This window comes from Eumetopias jubatus, unplaced genomic scaffold, assembly GCF_037043125.1.
Source record: "Eumetopias jubatus isolate StellerSeaLion01/CBP00866 unplaced genomic scaffold, mEumJub1_p1.0 scaffold_8, whole genome shotgun sequence".
Classification (NCBI taxonomy): Eukaryota; Metazoa; Chordata; class Mammalia; order Carnivora; family Otariidae; genus Eumetopias; species Eumetopias jubatus.
In genome coordinates this window covers 136,449,082-136,468,743 of record NW_028274814.1, presented here as the reverse complement: position 1 = coordinate 136,468,743, position 19,662 = coordinate 136,449,082, and the positions used below count along the sequence as shown (strand labels likewise).

Below are 19,662 nucleotides of genomic sequence, written 5' to 3'. Positions count from 1 at the left end.
GGCCTCAGGTTCACAGTGTGTGGAGTACCTTCCGCTTCCGACCGCGTGGACGCTGCACAGCCTCGCTCCCGGCATCCCCCGGGGAAGCCGCGGCGCGCGAGAGAAAACACCGCCCCCACCCAGCGCGCGTGCGCACACGCCAGCAGCGCCAAGCCCCCGACGCGCCGCACGCCCGCGCACCCCCGCGCACGCCCGCGCGTTCACGCACTCGCGCACGCGTCCCTCGGCCGCCCGGGCCTCCGGGCTCCGGTCCGGCTCTCGGAGCTAGGCCCCCGGCGGCTCGCGCGTTACGGCGCGGGGCGGGCGAACGGTGGGCGGGAGCCGCGGGGAGCTCGGGAGGAGGGCGGGGCGGGCGCGGGCGCGGGCGGGCCGAGCCGTGAAGGCCGGGCCCGCGGGCGGCGGCGGCGGAGTGGGACTCGGCGCTGGCGCTGGTGTGGGCGCCATGGACGCCGACGCGGGGTCGGAGAGCCCGCCTGCCGAGCGCCGCGACCCGGGCCTGACTCCGGAGGAGGACGCGCGGGCCCGGGCAGAGTTCGCGGCGCTGCACGGCTTGGCGCTGCGCGCGTCCGGGGTCCCCGAGCGGTACTGGGGCCGCCTCCTGCACAAGCTGGAGCACGAGGTGCGGGCTAGGGCGACGCGGGAAGGCAAGGCGCCGGCCGGGAGGACCGGGGTGCAGAGCGGGGCCGGGAAAGTTGGGGCGCGGACGGCGCTGGACCCTTCTACCAGGAAGGGTGTGGCTGCGGGCGGGCCCCTGGCCGAGAGCCGCTGGGGTGCGTCGCGGGGAAGACGGGCCAGATGCGCTGTGGGGGAGGCTGGCGGCCCCCAAGAGGACGCAGGCTCACGGGGTTGGGAGTGTGTCTGGGGGAGAAGTAGAGAAAGCGCGTTCCGGGGCGGGAGAAGCCTCTGCCCAGGCGGGCAGGCCTGGGGGAGATGCGCTGGGGGTGTGTCCGTGTTGGGGCGCGGCGGGAGAAACGGACAGAGGATGGCTGATGAAGAGCACGAAGGCCATGATGACCTACTTAGACGTCGTCTCCTTGGCGGTTTAGGAGCTTCTAGAGTTCGGGGCCTAAGAGTGGCAGCAAGAGCCCAGTACCTGTGGCCCCGATTCTACCAGCGCCTGGGGCTGGGCCGGGGCTGTGTGCGCGCCTCCTGTTGTGTGTCGGGACCTGTACTGAATTCTCCACACATCTGAGCCCCACAGGTTTCTCATCCCCATTATGCGGTTGAAAAAACTGAGTCACAGGAAGAGCAAGTGAGTCTCCCAAAGTCTGTCAGACTTGGGAACCTGTCCCTTGCTCTCAGCCACTGCCTCCTCCAGGGAGAGTAGATGTCCCAGGAGTTTGTGTGGCTTTAGCTGTTCGAGTCATAGAATTCTTTCTTGTGTCAACATTTGATTTTGAGCCCTGGTCACCCTCATTTTGCAGGTCAAAGAAAAGAGGTTGTGGGAGATGGAAAAGATCTAAAGACAAGGTTTACATGCTTCTAGATTCTCTGCCCTTTTGTGGGGACGGCTCCCTTCTGCCCACCAGCCTTCTCTAGCTGGTGGGGCTCTCCACAGGTGCTCACTGATGACTGGGCCCTGGTTTTGGGTCGTTTGCCCAGGTGCTGAAGCCAGAGCACATTCACAAGCCAGATAGAGGGGACTTCTTAGTTGGAAAAAGGCTCTTCTTGGGTGGGGAGCTGCCCCCAGGGCCAAGACAGACCAGGGCAGGTAATGGAGTGGAGCCCCAGAGCCAGGAAGAGGTAGTCACCCAAGCCTAGCTGCTCCACAGACCCCACCTTCTCAGCCAGGTTTTCTGTGTTAAATCGGGGTTCACCAGATACCCTCCTGCTCCAGACACGTAGTTACCATAAAAAAAGACACATCTGTGACACTCACTACATCCCTACCTCTTGTGAATTTCCTTCCCCTTATGACTTGCCCTCCATTCCACCAGTGTTTCCTGAGCCCTTGGCTCTGGTCCCAGGCATGTGCTGGGGAACCCCCTCCCCCAGTTTGTTAGGATAAGAGGGTCCTCGTTCTGGGTGAAAGGCTCATGATGTGGGAACACCCTGGCCCTAGCCCAGCCAGCCTCTGTAGGCAGGAAACCGTCATTCGGGCAACACTGGTCCGTCTGAGCTGAAGTCTCCCGTCTGGAAAGCCCGACGGTGGAACAGGGCCCCAGCTCCCACCGTCTTAGTGGGGATTGGGTGGGGAAGCCTGAGATGACATCAGCCAGGGCCGGCACATGGTGGGCAGTCACCAGAACGTAGCGTCCCCTCTGCCTTGGCTTCTGTAGCTCTATCGGGGCCGCCAGTATTTTTCCATGAGCTTCTCTTGCCGTCAGGGGTTATGGGCAGAGCTGTGAGTCATCACTTTACTAGACCCAAAACCTACATCCATTGTTCCCAGTGAAACCTGCCACTGCTGCTCTAGGCCCAGGTGTAGGGGAGGGCACCTGCCAACAGGAATGGGGCCCCTCCAACTCCCTGCAAGGCCAATGACCCTGGTGCCTTGCCTCAAATCAGTTTCGTTGGAAAGGATGGGGAGTGTTTTCAAATAAATTCCACCTCTCCCTGCTGGCAGGAACTTCCCAGCTGTAAAACCACTTCCCTTCGTTACCTCCTTAGGGGCTTTTCCCATCCCTCCATGAAGGGATTGTGGTCACCCTCATTTCATAGCTGGGGGAAGGCAGGCCTTCTATTCCCAGGCCTTAGGCTACCCCACTGTGCCGCTTCCCTCCATATGATTTGGGGATTTGGGTTCTGGGTTGAAACTCAGGGTGGGAATTCCAGTCCTCTGAGCGGCTCTGTCCTGGCGGGGAGGTAGCACCCCAACACCCTCCCACCCCAGCTCTGACTGCTTAGGGAATCCGGCTAGAGGCGGCTTCCCCTTGTCTTCCAAGGACCCTGGCATGCGCCACCTGTTCCACAGCCTTCCCTACCCACAGCTTCTGTGCTCCTACCTGGGGTCCTTGTACTGCCGCCCCCAGCCACGTGTTCAGATCTTCTCCCGCTTCAACGCTCACCTCGCATCAGGCCCCAGCGCCATTGACCTGGGCCTCCCACGTGGCCCCACCTTACTCCACTGTGCCGCTTGGCTGCCTGCTCCCTAGGCAAGATAATGAGGGGTTTGCCCTCACACCCCAGAGAGCCCTCCTGCCTGGCACAGAAAAGCTGCATGTGCCTGAATAGGGGGCTGGTTTGCATCTCTGTTGGGGTCCTGAGAAGTGGGTTTTGGGGAACTGGCTTTTGTCCCTGCTCGTGCCAGGGACTTTCTGTTCGCTGTTTTATTGATTTACACTCCGCTCTCCTGGAAGGTGGAGGATGCCTTCTTCACCCCGGGAGAGGCTAGTCTCAGAAGCTTAATGGTGCTGGCAGGTGCTTACACGGCATTTGCCAAGCTTAGGTTCTTCCAAGCTTTTGATGTCTGTTAATCATTTCATCCTTCCCACAACCCTCTGAGGTCGGTTCTGCTGTTCCCATTGTAGGGATGGGGAAACTGAGGCACGGCATGGTTCAGTGACCAGTGACAGCCTGGCTCCAGCATCTGCCCTAAAGCCCCCTGCCAACTGGTGGCAGACACGTGGTGCATGAGGGGGGCGTGCTGGCTCGTCTTCACCAGCTGCGTGTGGTTGGCAAGGAAACTCAAGGACCAGTGCCCTTATCTTTTTTTTTTTTTTAAAGATTTTGTTTATTTATTTGACAGAGACAGTGAGAGCAGGAACAAAAGCAGGGGGAGTGGGAGAGGGAGAAGCAGGCTTCCCGCCGAGCAGGGAGCCCGATGCGGGGCTCGATCCCAGGACCCTGGGATCATGACCTGAGCCGAAGGCAGACACTTAACGACTGAGCCACCCAGGCGCCCCTGCCCTTATCTTTCTGACCCAGCACTTCAGGAGACCAGCCACAGAGCACACATTGTGCAGGCCCGAACCGCTTCTTGCCCTGGCTGGCGTGGCAGCTGTGGGAGGCTTTTGGCCGCCTGCCTTCTTTCTGGGGCGCCTCAGCTTCTGCCCTGGTGTAGGATTGGCTGTTTGGTGAAATTGGAGTTGACCCCAACCTTCAGATTCACCTCTGACCTGACCAGAGTTAGGTTAGATTGGACTCTACCACATGCCTGCAGCCCCACTTTCTAAGCGCAGGCCCCCTGGGCTGCTGGACTTCGGACAATAGCTGGTGACCGTGGTTAGGTTGCAGTTCTGGCTGATCTCTAGGAGCCTCAGTTTCCCCACCTGTAAGATGGGTAGTTGGGTCCTAAATAGGTCCTGCCTCCCCTGAGGGGTTTCATTGGCCCTCGAGGCCAGGGTGTGGCACTCCATGGGGCTGGAGTTCAGGCCCCCCCCCCCCCCCCCGGGAGCCTGCCAACACCCCTGCTGTGGCCCCAGGTGTTCGATGCTGGGGAGATGTTCGGGATAATGCAAGTGCAGGAAGTGGAGGAGGAGAGTGAGGGCGAGGAGGCCCGGGAAGCGAGGAAGAAGCAGCCCAACCCCGGCGGCGAGCTCTGCTACAAGGTCATCGTGACCAGCGAGAACGGGCTCCAGGCGGCCGACCCCAACAGGTAGGAGCTGCAGGCCCGACACCCGTGGTCCGTACCGTGGTCGTCAGGGTGGGCTCCCTGTTAGATTTCGCCAGGGATGGCCCTTCTGGGGAGAAGCAGCCGTGGCAGGCCCTCGTGTTTGCTGTGTCCCAAGCACTGGTCCCTTAGCCCCTTGTGAGAGGTGCTCGTGGCCACCAGAGGTTCCAGCTGGGCCCCACAGTCGGGTTGTCCCCGATACCGATGACGCTCCCGTGTGAGTCATGTTTCAGACAGACCTGAGAGCAGCCTCCCCACAGCAGAGGGGTGATGCGTTCCGACTTCGCCGATGAGACAGGAAGGACCTGCCCAGGGTCACACAGCTAGCTGAGAGCCTGGGTGTGGAGCGTCAGTGAGCCCGGGCTATCCTGAGGACTTGCCCCCGGTCCTACTGAATCCCAGTCTCTGAAAACTATGACCGGTTCTCCCAGGGCTTTATGCCTGGCCTGTGAGCAGTGTGGTCTGCTTAATTCCTCAGGGGAGGACACCAGGGCCACAGGGTAGACGGGGCAGAGCTAAGACTGGACCCTGGGATTCCTGCCTCGTAGGGGCCAAGAGGAGCTGCAGGCCCGTCTACCAAACTTTGTGGGACCCTTGAGGAGGAAACTGGCTGGCCTCCTCTTGTGCAGAGCACCCTGTGAGGGGATGGGAGTGGCCACACAGGTAGCCAGCCAGCCGCCTCCACCCACATGCTCTCTGACTCCAAAACTTGCAGGCTCACCTTGCACCATCAGCTCGGTGCACCTGCTCTGGGGCCGTGGGCCCAGCAGCCACCTCAAGGAGCTCACTGCCCCTCTGCAGCCTTCAGCACGTAGCCCTCCACCAGGCAGGCACAGGAAGGGACGCGGGTGGAGTCCTGTGTTTGGAGCCCTGGGCATTGGTTTCATTTCCTCCCGGGCCTTTCTCCCTGTAGAGCTTTGAGTCTCCCCTGATTGCCAGACCCCAACTTCATCCCCTCTCCACACCTATGTACAGCACCCTCCGTGAGCATTTGTCCAGGGTCATGCCCAAGTGTCCCCACCTTGAAGCTCCGCATCCGGCATCCCGTGGTCATAACCTCTAAGCACGAGGGCAGGAATAAATCTGCATTTGTTTTGAGTATGCAAACGTACAGCACTAGAAGCACAGTGGAGTAAACGCTGCTGACTTCGCCACCCAGCCCAGGAACTGGAGCATTTGCTGATGCCCAGGGGAACGGAGGTGATGGCCGCTTTGCCCAGCAGGCGAACCACACCCCTGGATGTCCAGAGCCTCCAGTTCCAGAAGGGCTCTGGAAGGTGTCCCAGCAGCTCTGCCCTGGGGGGCGGGAGGGCAGATGCCTGCCTGGCCCTCTGCGGCGGTCCCACCCCCGGCCTCTTCCAGAGGGACTGGGCACGTGGGCTGCAGGGGTCCAAATGTTCAGGGAGTTGCAGCCTCTCCCACAAAGAGGCCTTGCTGTGTCCCAGGAAGTGCCCCGGAGCCCCAGGCCTGCGTGAGTGAGCCCCCAGTGCCAGCTCCTTGCGCTTCTCCCTGCTGCTGGCTTCCCGCTGTCTTAACTTTTGCTTTTGCCGAGCGCCTGCCGGGCCTGCAGTAGCAGGGTGGGAGCGTGGGCTGGCCCAGCAGGTCCAAATGCAGTTGAAAGCACTTACTGTGACAGTGATGGATGATAATTATAAACAAGAACACAAGGACTTGGTGTGTACAGTCAGCATATTGTATGTTTTGTCTTCTCTGATGCTCATACCGGCCCCCTGACAGGAGGTAGGGACCCCGTTGGTTTTTGCAGAAACTGGAAGAGAGGAGGCCCCCCAGGCTGTAGCTGCAGGCCCCCTCTCCCCCCACCCCCCGCATCTCCTGGGGCAGAGCCCCCTGAGGGCCCCTCACACCCGCTCTGGGCCTGTGCCGGCAGCATCTTCCTCATCGACCACGCCTGGACGTGCCGCGTGGAGCGCGCGCGCCAGCAGCTACAGCAGGTGCCCGGGCTGTTGCACCGCATGGCCAACCTGATGGGCATCGAGTTCCACGGTGAGCTGCCCAGCGCCGAGGCCGAGGACCTGGTGCTGGAGGAGATGTGGCGGTTCAACCAGACCTACCAGCTGGCCCACGGGGTGAGCGGGGGCAGCCTGGGGGAGCCAAGACCCAGCCCCAGGGGCCTTCCCCCCCAGAAGTGAGCAGACGTCTCTCCTGGGGCCCCCCCTCATTCCCTGTGGCTCCATGATGGGCCTGTTACTCTGCCTCGGGCCAGCCGATGCCAGGCACTCGGGTGTCTGGGGGCCTTTGAGCTCACAGGACACGACCCTCTCTCAGACCCCTAGACGTGGACCCCATGACTGGCTGCCTATTTCCTGGTGCCTTCATGTTCTGTCATCCCCCAAAAGGCCTCTGGTTCTTCACTGGCCTCCGAAGAGTTGTGTCCCTTTGGAACAAGTCCTCGGTGTCCATCGCCATCCTTCCTGTCAGCCTCCCCAGACCCACCCTCATGCTCCAGCCCCTCACCGCTTTTAGTGTGGGAGAAGACCAAAGTTGTTTCTCATGGTCTCAGCTTAGATGTCACCTCCTCCAGGGAGCCCCCCTCGCCCTCCCCTGCCAGACACATCCACGTAGCTGCTAGACTGAGGGCTTTAGTCCATGCACCTGTCCCACACAAGCAGTGACACTGCAGTCTGCTGGTCTGTGTCCTGGTCTGCCCAGGATGGTCCCAGGGACCCCAGGTTAAGCGTACTGGGATGTGTGTGGTAGACACTCCAGGCTCTGGGAGTTGGGTGTAGATGGGGCATCATTTGGGTGCATGGATGGATGGGAGGGTGCATGACAAAAGGGGCAGGCAGATGGACTGGTGGAACCGGGTTGCTGTGGGTGCTCTGCCTACAGACGGCCGAGGAGAAAGTGCCGGTGTGGTACATCATGGACGAGTTCGGCTCGCGCATCCAGCACTCGGACACACCTAGCTTTGCCACTGCACCCTTCTTCTACATGCCCCAGCAGGTGGCCTACACGCTGCTGTGGCCCCTGCGGGACCTGGACACGGGCGGTAAGTGCCACGACCACCCACCCTGAAGGATGGGCCCAGGCCCTGCTTTCCTGCTGCCCCCTGATGGGCCACATGTCTTGATGCAGAGGAGGTGACCCGGGACTTTGCCTACGGAGAGGCTGACCCTCTGATCCGGAAGTGCATGCTGCTGCCCTGGGTCCCTGCCGACCTGCTGGACGTCAGCTCCTCCACGCCCGAGCCGCCAGATGAGCACTATCAGGTGTGACCGTCTGCCTCCGACTTGGGGCCTTTTGGCCTGGTGGCTTCTGGAACGTTCTTCAGTCACCACATGTTACTGAATGCCAACTGGCTACTGTAGGAGGGAGCAAAGAGTTTGGGAGCATCTGAGAGACAAGGGGCTCAGAGCTCAGGGAGTGAGCAGGAGCTGCTGGTGGCCGCCCGGCTCGGTTGCCCGCGCCGAGCCTGGACCCCCGGGCCTGAGGCTGGGAACCATGCTGTCGGAGGGTTGGAGCTGGGGTTCCTGGTGGTCAGTGCTGCGCTTCCTCGTTTTGGGGGACTCTTTGCCAAGACTGAGGGGCACAGTGTGGGCCATGAGGCTTGGTAGTGAACCCCAACTCAGTACTGTTCCTCCTCACCGGGGATGTGAAGACACTATTCAAGCATCACCCGGTGCATTCTGCAGCACACAGTAGGCCCTCAGCAAGTCACGTCATCATTAGTGTTGCTGTTCTGGCCCAACAAAGGCACTTGCATCTGTGGCAGCCTCTTGGGGGCAAATTAGGGAGCCAGGGTTTGGGAGGCCCCGGGCCAGGGAGATGGTAGAGCTTCTGGGAACATAGTCACTGCCAGACCAGGCAGGGCTGAACAGGGAACACTCCTGGGCCCCCCTCCTCCCTCCTCTGCCTCTGATCTCCTGCTTCTGCTTCCCAATGGCTGGTCCCGGTTTGGAACCAGGCCATGAGTGAGGCCTGTGGTTAGCACCTATGGGCATGCTTGACGGTAGTCCTTTATAACAAAAGGACTTCAGGTCCTATTTCTGTCTTCATTTTACTGAGGATGAGGAAACCACAGAAGGTTAAGTAACTTGCCAAAGGTCACACAGCTGGTAGGCGAGCTGGGGTGCAACACTAGGGGGCCTGACAGCCTGTGGGTGGAGGCTACAAGCTTTACCCCTCCGTGTCAAAATTTCCCTGCCCACATGGGCACATCAGACATTCACTGAGTGCCTCGGAGGGCTGTGGAAAGGAGTGGACAAGTTAGCTCAAGTGAGAATGGGAAGCACCATGGGGTGTTAGCTGTTTCTCTGAGTGCTGTGGTTTGGGAGAGGCTGGGCCATAGTGGTGGGTCCTCCTGGCCCCTTTCCCGTGAATTCCATCTAAGCCAGTGGCGGTTGAACTATCCATGCAGGAGACTCATCACTCGTCTTGAGTCCGAGGCATGTTTCAGAGCCTTGTAGAGTAGTTGCACCTAGTAGTTGCTTAGTAAATGGGTGACTGCAAAGGAGTCAGGGTTAAGAATAGCTTAGGGGCAAAGGGTTCCTGATCTTGAGGTGGTTCTAGCAGACAGGGCAGGGAGGGCCTGAGCTGGGACAGCTGAGCTGAATTTACACTCAGGAATTCAAGTTAGTTGTTGTTGTTTTCCTCGGGACGTCTCTGCTGTCCAGAGAGAGGAGTTGAGGCCAAATCTAGTTATCCGTAGCATCCTGGTTGCTTTTCCCCATCTGACCCGCCCAGCTTGGGCCCGTGCTCTGGGTCTGGGGGTCGCCGGTATGAGTTAGCGATCACGGGATAAGAAATGACTCCAAGGCAGCAGCCTAACACAGCAAACATTTATCATCTCACCCACTTGCTGTGGAACAGGAGATAGGGGTGCTTTGGACTCGGAGCCCCTCTCGAAGCGTAGCCAGGCTGTCAGCCGGACCACATCATCTGAGGCTTGCTGGGGTTGAGGATCGGCTTCCGCCTGGCACGCTCACATGCCTGGCAAGGTGGCACCGGCTATGTCGGCAGGAGGCCTCAGTTCTAACCCACGTGGCCTTTCCGCAGGGCTGCAGACTTCTCTTAGAGCCTGTGAGCTGAGAGAAAGCACGGAGAAAGCCGCAGGGCCTTCCCTGAAGTAGCGGGTTCCCCTGTGTCTGTGCCTTAGAAGCAGCTCCTTCGGTCCAGCCTACACCCAAGGGGAGATGCCTTTCGAAGGGAGTGTCACAGTGTTTGTTGGTGTGTTTTAAACCACCACACGGCTTACGCTTGGAACAGCACTTCAGGGCTCCGCTAGGACCCGCCAGCCCCCTCCCGGGACAGGCTTGACACCTCCTCAGCTGCCTGTGATTTGGAGAGAGTGTTGAGATTTAGAACACTGTTTACATTTTCCTTTTGACACAAACGGGTCGCTCAGCATTTGACGGGCCTTGAGCCCCAGCATCCTGGGGCGGGGTAGTCCGAGGGCTCCGGCCACTGCTGTGACTGTCAGAAGGCTGTACCTGGGGTCTGGGGGTGCCCCCGGATGCGCCAGGACTGGGGAGGTGGGTGTTCCCTTGCTCCCTGTCTTGAAGCTCTGTTTCTACCTGCAGTGCTTTCCTTCTAGGCCATTTTGGAGGAAAACAAGGAGAAGCTGCCGCTTGCCATCAGTCCGGTGGCGTATCCCTGTGACCACATCTTCAAGTGCGTAGCCCCCTTCTCAGCTCATGATGAGCCTCCTTGCTCCCCCCAAATTCCCACGGCTCCGAGAACAGTGCCCAGCACAGGGAGGCGCTCCGTAAGCCTGCCGTTGCCCGATGGCATGGCGGTGACAGAAGCCAGGGGCAGAGTCTTAGGATTACAGAGAGAATGCTGTCAGGGCGGGGCGGGGGGGGGTTCCTCTGGTCCTGGGGTGAAAACATAGCCAGGCCTGCTCCTGAGGTCAGGGAGCCTGGGCTGACCGTGAATGCGCAGGGCGCCTAACGGAGGTGGCTGGGCTGCCAGGAGGGGCCATTCCCAGGCGTCTGCAGCCGGGGGCTGGCGGGTGAGCTAAGGCCAGGCAGGTTGGATGCCGGGTGGAACCAGACGCCCGTTGTGCAGGTGAGGAGGTGGGCGTGCGGTGCTGTGCCCACTGGGTGCAGAGCAGGCTCAGAGGCGGGTCCCAGCCTGGTTTTTGCCTCCATGGGAGTCCTTCTCTGTGGCTACCCAAGCCTGGGCCGGCCCTCCAGCCCAGGGGCCCTCCCTGGTGCCCAGGCCCACTGCCCAGAGTCCGTCCTTCCTCAGGGTCAGAGGCCCCACGGCGGCCCACTCAGTCTTGGCCTCCTGCTCACAGTCCTGCCCCTGGCAGTCGACTTCATCTCCTCCCCTGGACCACTGTCCCAGGCTGGGCCACCCTCCTACCTTCTTCTGCCTCGGCCACCCCCAGCAGATGGGCTCCCGGGCTCTGTCCTCACCTCTGCCCCGGGGCCAGCGAGGGCCAGGCAGGGCAGGCAGCAGTGAGCACGGGTGTGGAACGAGGCCACGTCCAGGGCACTCATCTTGGCCACACGCTCCCCTGCAGGCACCTGGACACCAGCTGCCTTCTCTGAGGGCAGAGTTCTTAGCGTGTCTACGAGAGGCTGGTTCTATCAGTCCCTGTTTCCATGTGGGAGACAGGCCTGCATCTGTGAAACACTCAGGCTATCCGTGTCACCCCAATGACAAGTGTGAGTAGGGCTGTGATCCCATCTTAGAGGTGGGGGCCCTGGGGTCAGAAGAATCCTAGTTGCCTCACACTCAGCAGGCAGGCAGAGAGGGTGAGGTTGACCCTGGCCGTCCAGCCTCGGCCTGAGCCTAGGACTGCAGAATGGAGTTTCTACCTGGCCTCATCCTTTTTCACATCAGCCCAGGATGGGGAGCCCCCGAGTCCCAGGGGTGTGGCGAGCACGGGTGGGGTTCCAGCTCAGCCCGACTTCTTCCTGTAGGGTCTACACAGACATTCAGCTGGTGTTCAGCCACCTCACGCACCCACGCTTCACCTTCACCCAGAACGAGGCGGATGCTGACATTCTCTACAACTTCTCCCACTTCAAGGACTACAGGTGAGTACCCCCCTACCGGGCCGGGGGTCCAGGGACTGGCCCCAGAGCCCCTCGCCACCCCTGAGCCATGTGCACTTGCCTCGGCCCCACAGGAGGCTCAGCCAGGAGAGGCCCGACGTGCTGCTGAACCAGTTCCCCTGCGAGAACCTGCTGACGGTGAAGGACTGCCTGGCCTCCATCGCACGCCGGGCGGGGGGCCCCGAGGGCCCGGCCTGGCTGCCCCGCACCTTCAATCTCCGCACCGAGTTACCCCAGTTTGTTAGCTACTTCCAGCAGCGGGAGAGGCGGTAAGGGCCCCCCTCTCCCCCCTCACCATGGAGCCCTGCGAGGTGGGACTCGTACACCTGTCACCCTCCCACAGCCCGCCCTGCCCCACCTGGCCCGCTCCTCGGCTTTGCACTAACTTGTGCCGGCCGCGGTGCTACGAGCCGTGAGCACAGGGCACTGCCGGGACCACCATGGGCGTCTCCATGTCTGGGCTCAAGCAAGCTCTTCCTTGTTCCGCAAGGTCCAGCCCCTAACATTCCCTCTGCGACACCTCCCACTACTCCCTGGGAGAGGTTGGGTGCCCCTCTTCTAAGACTGCCGTGGTCCCGGGAAGGTGGGCGCAGGGCATAGCCTAGCCAACCTCATGTGCTCTCAGGGGCCAGGACAACCACTGGATCTGCAAACCCTGGAACCTGGCCCGCAGCCTGGACACCCACATCACCAGGAGCCTCCACAGCATCATCCGGCACCGCGAGAGCACCCCCAAGGTGGGCCTCGTGGCTCTGGGCACACAGGCTGTTCGATGAGACTGGGGGGCAAAAGGGGACTCGGGTGTCTGTCAGGCCCCGTGGGGGTGGGTCCTGGTGTGGGCAGTGAGCAGGGTCACTCGGCTCACGGGTGTCTCTGAAGCCCTGACCCTGACTCCTTCCAGTGTCCTGGCCAGCAGGGGAGGGCTGTGTAACTGTCCAGGGGAGGGGGGGGCCCTCGTCCTGGGAGCGCTGTGCCAGGTGTGTCTGACCTCAGGGACCCCACCCGCTCCGCCACGCGTGACGGCCCGGCAGGAGGGAGGAGGCCAGGCCCGGGAGCCCCTAGACGGTGCTGTAGTGACACGGGGCACGTCGGGTGGTGTTGGGGGATGGGGTATCGTAAGACACACGGCACCTGGGCAGAGGTCAAGGAAAGGGTGCCAGCGGGATGACTGCCGAGCGGATTCCAGGCAGCGGGGGAAGGGTTGATGGGATTACGGCTGAGAACTGGCGTGGAGTTGTCAAAACCTAAAACCTGGTGGGGTCTTTTTCTTCCGCTAAAGTGAAGGTGAAGATACAGAACTTGCCATAGCCTAGACAGGGTTTGAAGAGAACAAGGAAGGAGCCAAGTACAGGGCTCTGGGCTCCTGGGGCCAGGGCAGGAGCGTGCCTGTTTCTCCGGGATGTGGTGACTGTGTTTGGTTGTCCCACAGCTGTGAGCCTGTCACCAGGGAGGACGGATGCAGATGGGGTGAGGTTAGGGTGCCCCCGAGCCACGGCAAGGGGAGGGCTGCCTGCAACCCTGCATCTGTGTCCCCTCCAGGTCGTGTCCAAATACATTGAAAATCCTGTCTTGTTCCTTCGAGAAGACGTGGGGCCGGTCAAGTTCGACGTCCGCTATGTTGTGCTTCTGCGGTCGGTGAAGCCCCTGAGGCTATTCGTATATGACGTGTTCTGGCTGCGCTTCTCCAACCGGTAACTGGGAGGCTGGCTAGGTGGGGGGTGGGGGGGGAGTGATGGGGTCCCTCTTTATCTTGGGGTCAGAAAGCCCATCCTGGAGCTCCTTCTCCACCATGCACCCAGCAGGTGGTCCCGCTGAGCCCGGATCTGGCCCCTGGCGGGAACTCGTACCCAGCCGGCATCAGCCATGGGTGGGGGCGTGAGCAGCGCTTGTCACTGTCAAATGGGCACCAGCAGTTGTGGATCGTGATGACGTTGATGGGCTGTTCAGGTGTCTTCCCAGAGCTAAGCTCTGAGGGGCCGCGGGGCCACCCTCTCCGATGGGGGCACTGGCGTCCGGCAGGGTCTCTCGGAGCACCGTCCCTGCTGGGACGCAGCCATGCTCAGGACTCTCCTGTGTCTGGCACTCCTCCTGCAGGCCCTTCGCACTCAATGACTTGGACGACTATGAGAAACATTTCACCGTCATGAACTATGACCCGGAAGTGGTGCTGAAGCAGGTAGGTTCACTTGGAGGCAGTTACAGACCCAGACCCCACACCCATCGGCTTGTCTTCTGGGCAGGCTGTGTAGACCGTCAGAGGAGCTGCCTTCTGGTACCTGTGTTAATCTCAAAGCGGCAGCCCCCGCAGCTCAGAGAGGTACACGCCCTGCTCTGTCTGAGGTGCTCGAGGCCTCCCCAGGTCCTGCAGGAAGTCGGGGCCGGGCAGGTGTCCGCTGGAGGCACAGACCACCTTCCGCCCAGCACCCCCCGAGCACAAGGGCAGGTGGGGGTGGGAGGCACAGGCTGCCGCTGCTGGCCCATGACCCTGCCGGATCCTGGATCCGTGCTCCCCCCTGCAGTCTGGGCACCTTGGGCAAAGGGACATCAGGGCAAAGCTCCTTCCGAGCTGAGGGCCTCGAACCCCAGCTGGCAGCAATGCACCTGCGACAGGTGGGCCTAGCCCGGGCAGGGGCAGAGCCTGCTCTGGGCGGAGGGAGGAGGAGAGGAGGGAGAGGCTGCCTCGTGCGTCGTCCCAAAAGTCCCCCCCTGACCTGCTGGCTGGTTGGTGGCTGGTTCAGGCCAGTGGGAAGTAGGGCACAGCCGCTCACCCCCTCACCCACCCTGCTCACCCCAAGGCCTGCAGGTGGCCTTCTCTCCCCTGCCTCCCGCAAGGTGGGTGCTCTTCTGAATGTGGTAATTATCCTTTCCAGACATGTTTTGACTCTTTTTGGCTTGATTCTTTTGATCCCAAAGCTATTCAGATGATGGTTTTATAGATAGGTAGGTAGGTAGGTAGGTTAAATACATGTTTTTGTGTGATTGCTATCCAGGTGAGCAAATCCTTCTATGGCTTTCTTTTTTGCTGAGCATCACGTATATAGATTGGTCCTTATTGCTAAATGTGGCTGGGGGCGTCTTTGTCCTGGGATGTTGTTGTCATTCACCTGTTTGTAGACATTTAGGTCACTTCGGGTGCTCACCGTTAGTAAACGAGCTGCATTGACCACTCCTGGGACTACCTTGCTGTGCCCGTGTCTCAGCAGTCCTCGAGGGTGGACTGAGCCATCAGAGTGGCCGCACCCACATGCACGCCCAGCCTGGGTGTTGCTGCTTGTCCTGGGCCACGTTGGAGGCCGGTCCCTAGGACCCTGAGCCATCAGTGGGGCCCTGGGACACGGTTGGAAGTTGTTTCTGAGAGAACTGAATGCCTTCCCCCTATATTGTGAGTGTGGCACCCCAAGGGTCGCATTTCCCCGTAAGCTCCTGTGTGTGGGGACGCATCGCCAGCAGGATGTGAGCATGAGGCCTCCGTGGGGAGCCCATCCTGGCTCGGCCTTTCAGGAAGAAACCTGAGCTTACTGCCGGCTTGCGCACGTGTGTTTTAGGCGCAGTCTTGGCCCGAGGAGATCTTGCGGTCCTCAGGCACTTGGAGCCGGTGCTGAGCGTTGAGCTCAGGCCTGGGTCCGGGCTCTGTCTCCAGCACACTGTCCCGGCCTCGGAGTAGCCCCGTAAATAAGTGCCAGGCGGGGAGCATTGTCCCATTTCACAGATGAGCACACTGAAGCTCTGACAAGTAAATCTGCTTGTCCTGAGTCACAGAGTAAGAGCCAGAGCTCAGACTCCATCCCCTGCCTCTCATTCGTGCCCAGGGGCGGGGGTGCTGGATAGGCTGAGGGTACCGACACGTGGCCCCGGTGAGTGCCGGAGCCTCCACGTGAAGGCAGGGCAGGCTTCCCCGCTCCCTGCCCCAAGGAGGCCCCCGGGCAGAGCGTGACGGGCCATGTGTCTGTGGCAGGTGCACTATAATGAGTTCATCCCTGAGTTTGAGAAGCAGTACCCAGAATTTCCTTGGAAGAACGTCCAGGTGAGTCCTGGGCAGAGGCCGGGGCTTCCCTCGTGGGCTGGCGTTGGGCCCGGGGTGGGGTGGGGGGGGTCTTGGCCTCCTTGGGACGGTCTCGCTCCTCCCACCGAGGCCGGTGAAGGAGACGGCTTGTGCCGCAGCCCTCCTCCCCCTCTGGGCCTCATGGGGTGTTCTGGAGGGCGCTTGGAGCACTGTGCGGACAGCCAGATGGCAGTAGGCCCTACCTGCCCCACAAATTGCAGACCTGAGGGGACAGCAGGGGCACAGCTGGAGACCCAGGCTGGCCTCCGCATCCTAGAGTGCTTCCGCTGCTGCTCTGGGCACCTTGGTGCAGAGCGGGGAGCTGGGGGCCCCAAGGCAGGAGCCAGGCAGCTCAGCACTAGTCAGACGCCAGGAGCCAGGGGCCGGTGTCAGAGGAGACGGCGAGGGCCGGGGGTGGAGACACGGAGACCGCAGGAGGACGGCTCGTGGGCCGGGGCGGGGGGGGTTCCACTCACGGAGAGGTGGTGAGGCCGTGGAAGAAGCTGCTCTGGGGGCTGGTCCCAGCCTCAGAGCCGTGCAGCGCCCAACCCTGCCTGCCCCTTCCCCAGGCCGAGATCTTCCAGGCCTTCACGGAGCTGTTCCAAGTGGCGTGTGCCAAGCCACCGCCCCTGGGCCTCTGCGACTATCCCTCGTCCCGGGCTGTGTATGCCATCGACCTCATGCTCAAGTGGGACAACTGTCCAGATGGTGAGGGGGCTCCCCCTGCCCCATAATCCAGACCACACCCCGCTCCACTTACCCAAAGCCCATCATCCAGCCCTCCCCTGCCTCCAGGGGACAGAGAGGGCATCTCCAGTTCCTTGCCCTAAGTGCTGCTGAGATGGTCCTTTGCCTCAGATTCACCGCGAGCCCTGGTGTGGGAGGCACGCCATTAGGGGCAGCGGCCTTCAGGGCGGAGCCAGCAGGAAGGGCAGCGGGCTGCAGCGGCGGCAGGAGGGAGCTCGGGAGGGAAGGGACCAGGGACCTCGTGCCCTGGCCAGTCACCCGGGAGTGAGATGCCCTGTGCTCTTGTGCCGTCAATCAGGGAAGCGAATGATGCAGCCACAGATCCTGGAGGTGAACTTCAACCCGGACTGTGAGCGGGCCTGCAGGTACCACCCGAGCTTCTTCAATGACATCTTCAGCACCCTGTACCTGGACGAGCCCGGCCACTGCCATGTCACCCGCCTGGTCTAGGTGCTCGTGGCTCCGTGGTGCGTGCCAGCCCGTTCCAGCCTCAGCTCGCGGAGCTGCTTCTGCAGAGCCTGCTCCCCTCCTCCCCCAGGCACAGCCTCGCCTTCGAGCTGTCATCCCCGCGCCACCTCCGGGGGCTCAGGGTCCTCTTCCCCCCGAGGTCAGGAGCAGGGCCAGTCACGGTGTCCCCAGGGCTGAGTGCCAGGCCCCTGTCCGCACTCCCTTCACCACCACCTGTGCTCAGCCGAGGGCTTTTCCAGAGAGCCCGGTTCCTGGGCTGCTGTGTTTCCCAGGGTGTTAGCAGTTGCGGGTTCTGGGGAGCACGATGAGGTCTCCCCACAAGCAGGATTCCCCAGCAACACCTGTGGGCCCCACACGTGAACCGGGGCCAGGCGGACTGCTTCTCCAGAGTGTCTGCCCATGCGTCGAGTCTGCCCCGTGGCGGGGTGTCAGGGTCCCACCCTGCACCCTTGCCTCCCAGAACCCCTGGGAGCCTGCTTCCCAGACCCAGCCTTCTTGTTACCCAATCTCGACCAAAGCCTTCACCAGCAAGCTTCCTGTGAAGTTCCCAGTCAGGAAGGCCGCGGCCTTTGGCTGCTGTTGCCTTTCCGTTTGGCAGAAGCAGGCCATCCTCCTGTCTGCGGCCCCGACAGAGCTTTTTCCCTCGTCTGCCGTCGGCTGGGGCCTCGGGGACAAGTGGGGTGGCGGAGGCAGCAGGCAGCTGAGGAAGACGCTTCTAGGGAGAACTTGACGTTACTGTCAGATGCTACCTTCCCCCAGAGTCTAGAGTCAAAATGTTGGATTTTTGTTAGTTTTTCATTGATGGGAGGAAAATATAAAAATTCTTATTATTTCCATAACTTTCTGAAATTTGGAGTCACATGCCGGTGTGTCTCGTGTAGCCGCAGTGCCCCCAAGCCCAGCTGACAGGCTGGTGGGCGAGTTTGCCGCCCGGGGTGGGGTGGGGGGGAGCTTGATTTCATTTTGAAGCCAAGAAGCAAAACCGGACTTGACCGTGCCTCCCATCCATGTGTCTGTCCATCTTCTCTGTCGCCCAGAACCTCCGCCTATCGGCTGGGGAGGTGCCCCTTCCCTGCAGCCAAGCTGAGGGGTAGAGAGCAGGGTGCCTTGTCTCTGGTTTGCTCCCTGGGGAGCCGCCGGCGTCCTGTCCGCTCCTCGACGCGATCTGTACCGCAATAAAGTACACCTTCGTGACTTCGGCTTCCCTCTCTGTGTGGAGGCCCCGGAACCACCGGCCTGCGCCATGTGTCAGCTGTCTTCCTGTTTGATTGTTGAAGAAAACCAAAATACCAAGACGTCCCCTTGGAGAAACGGAAGAAGACGGTGGTTCGGCTGCCAGGTGCCCGTCTGGGTCCGTCAGGACCACAGTAACAGAATACAACTGGGGGGCTTACGCGACAGGAGTTCCTGCCTCACGGTTAGGAGGCTGGGGCGACCCGGGATCAGGGGGTGGCAGATTTGGTATCTTTAAGGACCCTCTTCCTGGTTCACAGATGGCCACCCTCTCCCTGTGTCCTCATGTGGGAAGGGGCAAGGGAGCTTTGTGGGGTCTCCTGTACCCCACACTGACCCCATTCATGAGGGCACCACCCTCATGCCTGATCACCTCCCGAGGTCCCCACCTCCTAGGACCGTCACACTGGGGGTGGGATTCAACATAGGGATTTAGGGAAACACTCAGACCGCAGAAGTTTCCTCCCGCAAAGTGGGATTCCCCTGCACTGGTTCCGTTTCAGAGCAGAATGCAGCGGGGACACATGTGGAGCCAGGGTGCACCTTGGCGTCATGGGCAGTGCCCAGGAGTCTCGTCATGCACCCTGGGGCCTCAGGGAATGGGATTCTCTTCGAGCCTGTTTCCTCGCCCTGGGGATGGGGGTGATGGGAGAACCCTAACTGCTCTTAGGGCAGCTGGAGGGTCCACCGGGCGGATGCAGGAGGGGCGTGAGTGCTGTTGGCCAGCACAGTGAGGCCCCCTGGCGGTGGGCAGAGCCCCCCCCCAACATGCCATCTGGACATGCCCTGCAAGGGATCTCCTGTGCCCCTCAGGACGAGCACTCACACCACGGTATTCATTCAGATGCCTAACAGGGATAGCGGGCCTGCTCATTCCCAGTTCACTTGAAACCCGGTGACCCAGGATACTCTGAGCAGGCATGGCTGCGATCAGAGGACTACATGATCCAGGCTCTCCTTAATTATAAGCGGGCTTTTCCCCAATTCTAGTCCTCGCACCTCTGATCAGTGAAAATCAGACATCCCCAAGGAAGGGCATCAGGCAGGGCCCCCACTGTCCCTGAAGACCATACTCGCGGTGGAGAGGGCTCTTACCCTTGGAAGTACTTCTTTCTGGTACTATTTTCACTGGAGTCACTTCATGTTGAGATTTTTTTTTTTAAAGACAGTGTGAGTGGGGGGAGGAAAGACGGAGAGGGAGAAGCAGACTCTGCTGAGCAGGGAGCCCCACGCGGGGCTCAATCCCAGGACGCCGGGATCACAACCTGAGCCAAAGCCAGATGCCCAACAGACCGAGCCACCCAGGCGCCCGTGTTGAGAATTCCTTAAAGTGCAGATTTGTTAAGAGTTGGACGTCTAGAGTCAACCAGGAGTTACAGTCACAGTATTAATCGTACCAAAGTTCTACAGAACCACACAAAAGTCCAAAAGGTAAAACTTGAGATGCTGGTGGTGAAATTTAGAAAGATTCTCAGTGATGATCCGTGGCCACATAAACACCCCCAGACGTGGTGGCCTCTTCCTGGAGAGGCACCAGAGATCCGCAGGGGCCAATGACAACATCAAAGTGCTCGGCACACACCCGAGCATCCCTG

At 60.9% G+C, this 19,662-nt stretch overlaps 1 protein-coding gene across 1 annotated transcript; it reads left to right on the top strand.

The window, feature by feature from the left end:
* Positions 1-384: 384 nt before the first annotated feature.
* Positions 385-18,028, top strand: TTLL12 (tubulin tyrosine ligase like 12). The gene is made up of 14 exons (XM_028115401.2): positions 385-619; positions 4,365-4,537; positions 6,441-6,639; positions 7,403-7,562; positions 7,649-7,782; positions 10,107-10,183; positions 11,443-11,559; positions 11,652-11,846; positions 12,203-12,314; positions 13,117-13,268; positions 13,672-13,753; positions 15,533-15,601; positions 16,189-16,327; positions 16,665-18,028. The coding sequence occupies exons 1-14, from the start codon at positions 443-445 to the stop codon at positions 16,814-16,816; spliced, it is 1,938 nt and encodes a 645-aa protein (XP_027971202.1). The 5' UTR covers positions 385-442; the 3' UTR covers positions 16,817-18,028.
* The last annotated feature ends 1,634 nt before the right edge of the window (positions 18,029-19,662 follow it).

Bases quoted from the DNA above. Each gene is read 5' to 3' on its own strand.
- TTLL12 (XM_028115401.2), top strand. From the start codon at position 443: ATGGACGCCGACGCGGGGTCGGAGAGCCCGCCTGCCGAGCGCCGCGAC. The intron at 10,184-11,442 runs GTGCGTAGCCCC...TTCTTCCTGTAG, and splicing joins CCCTGTGACCACATCTTCAA to GGTCTACACAGACATTCAGC. The intron at 11,560-11,651 runs GTGAGTACCCCC...TCGGCCCCACAG, and splicing joins TCCCACTTCAAGGACTACAG to GAGGCTCAGCCAGGAGAGGC.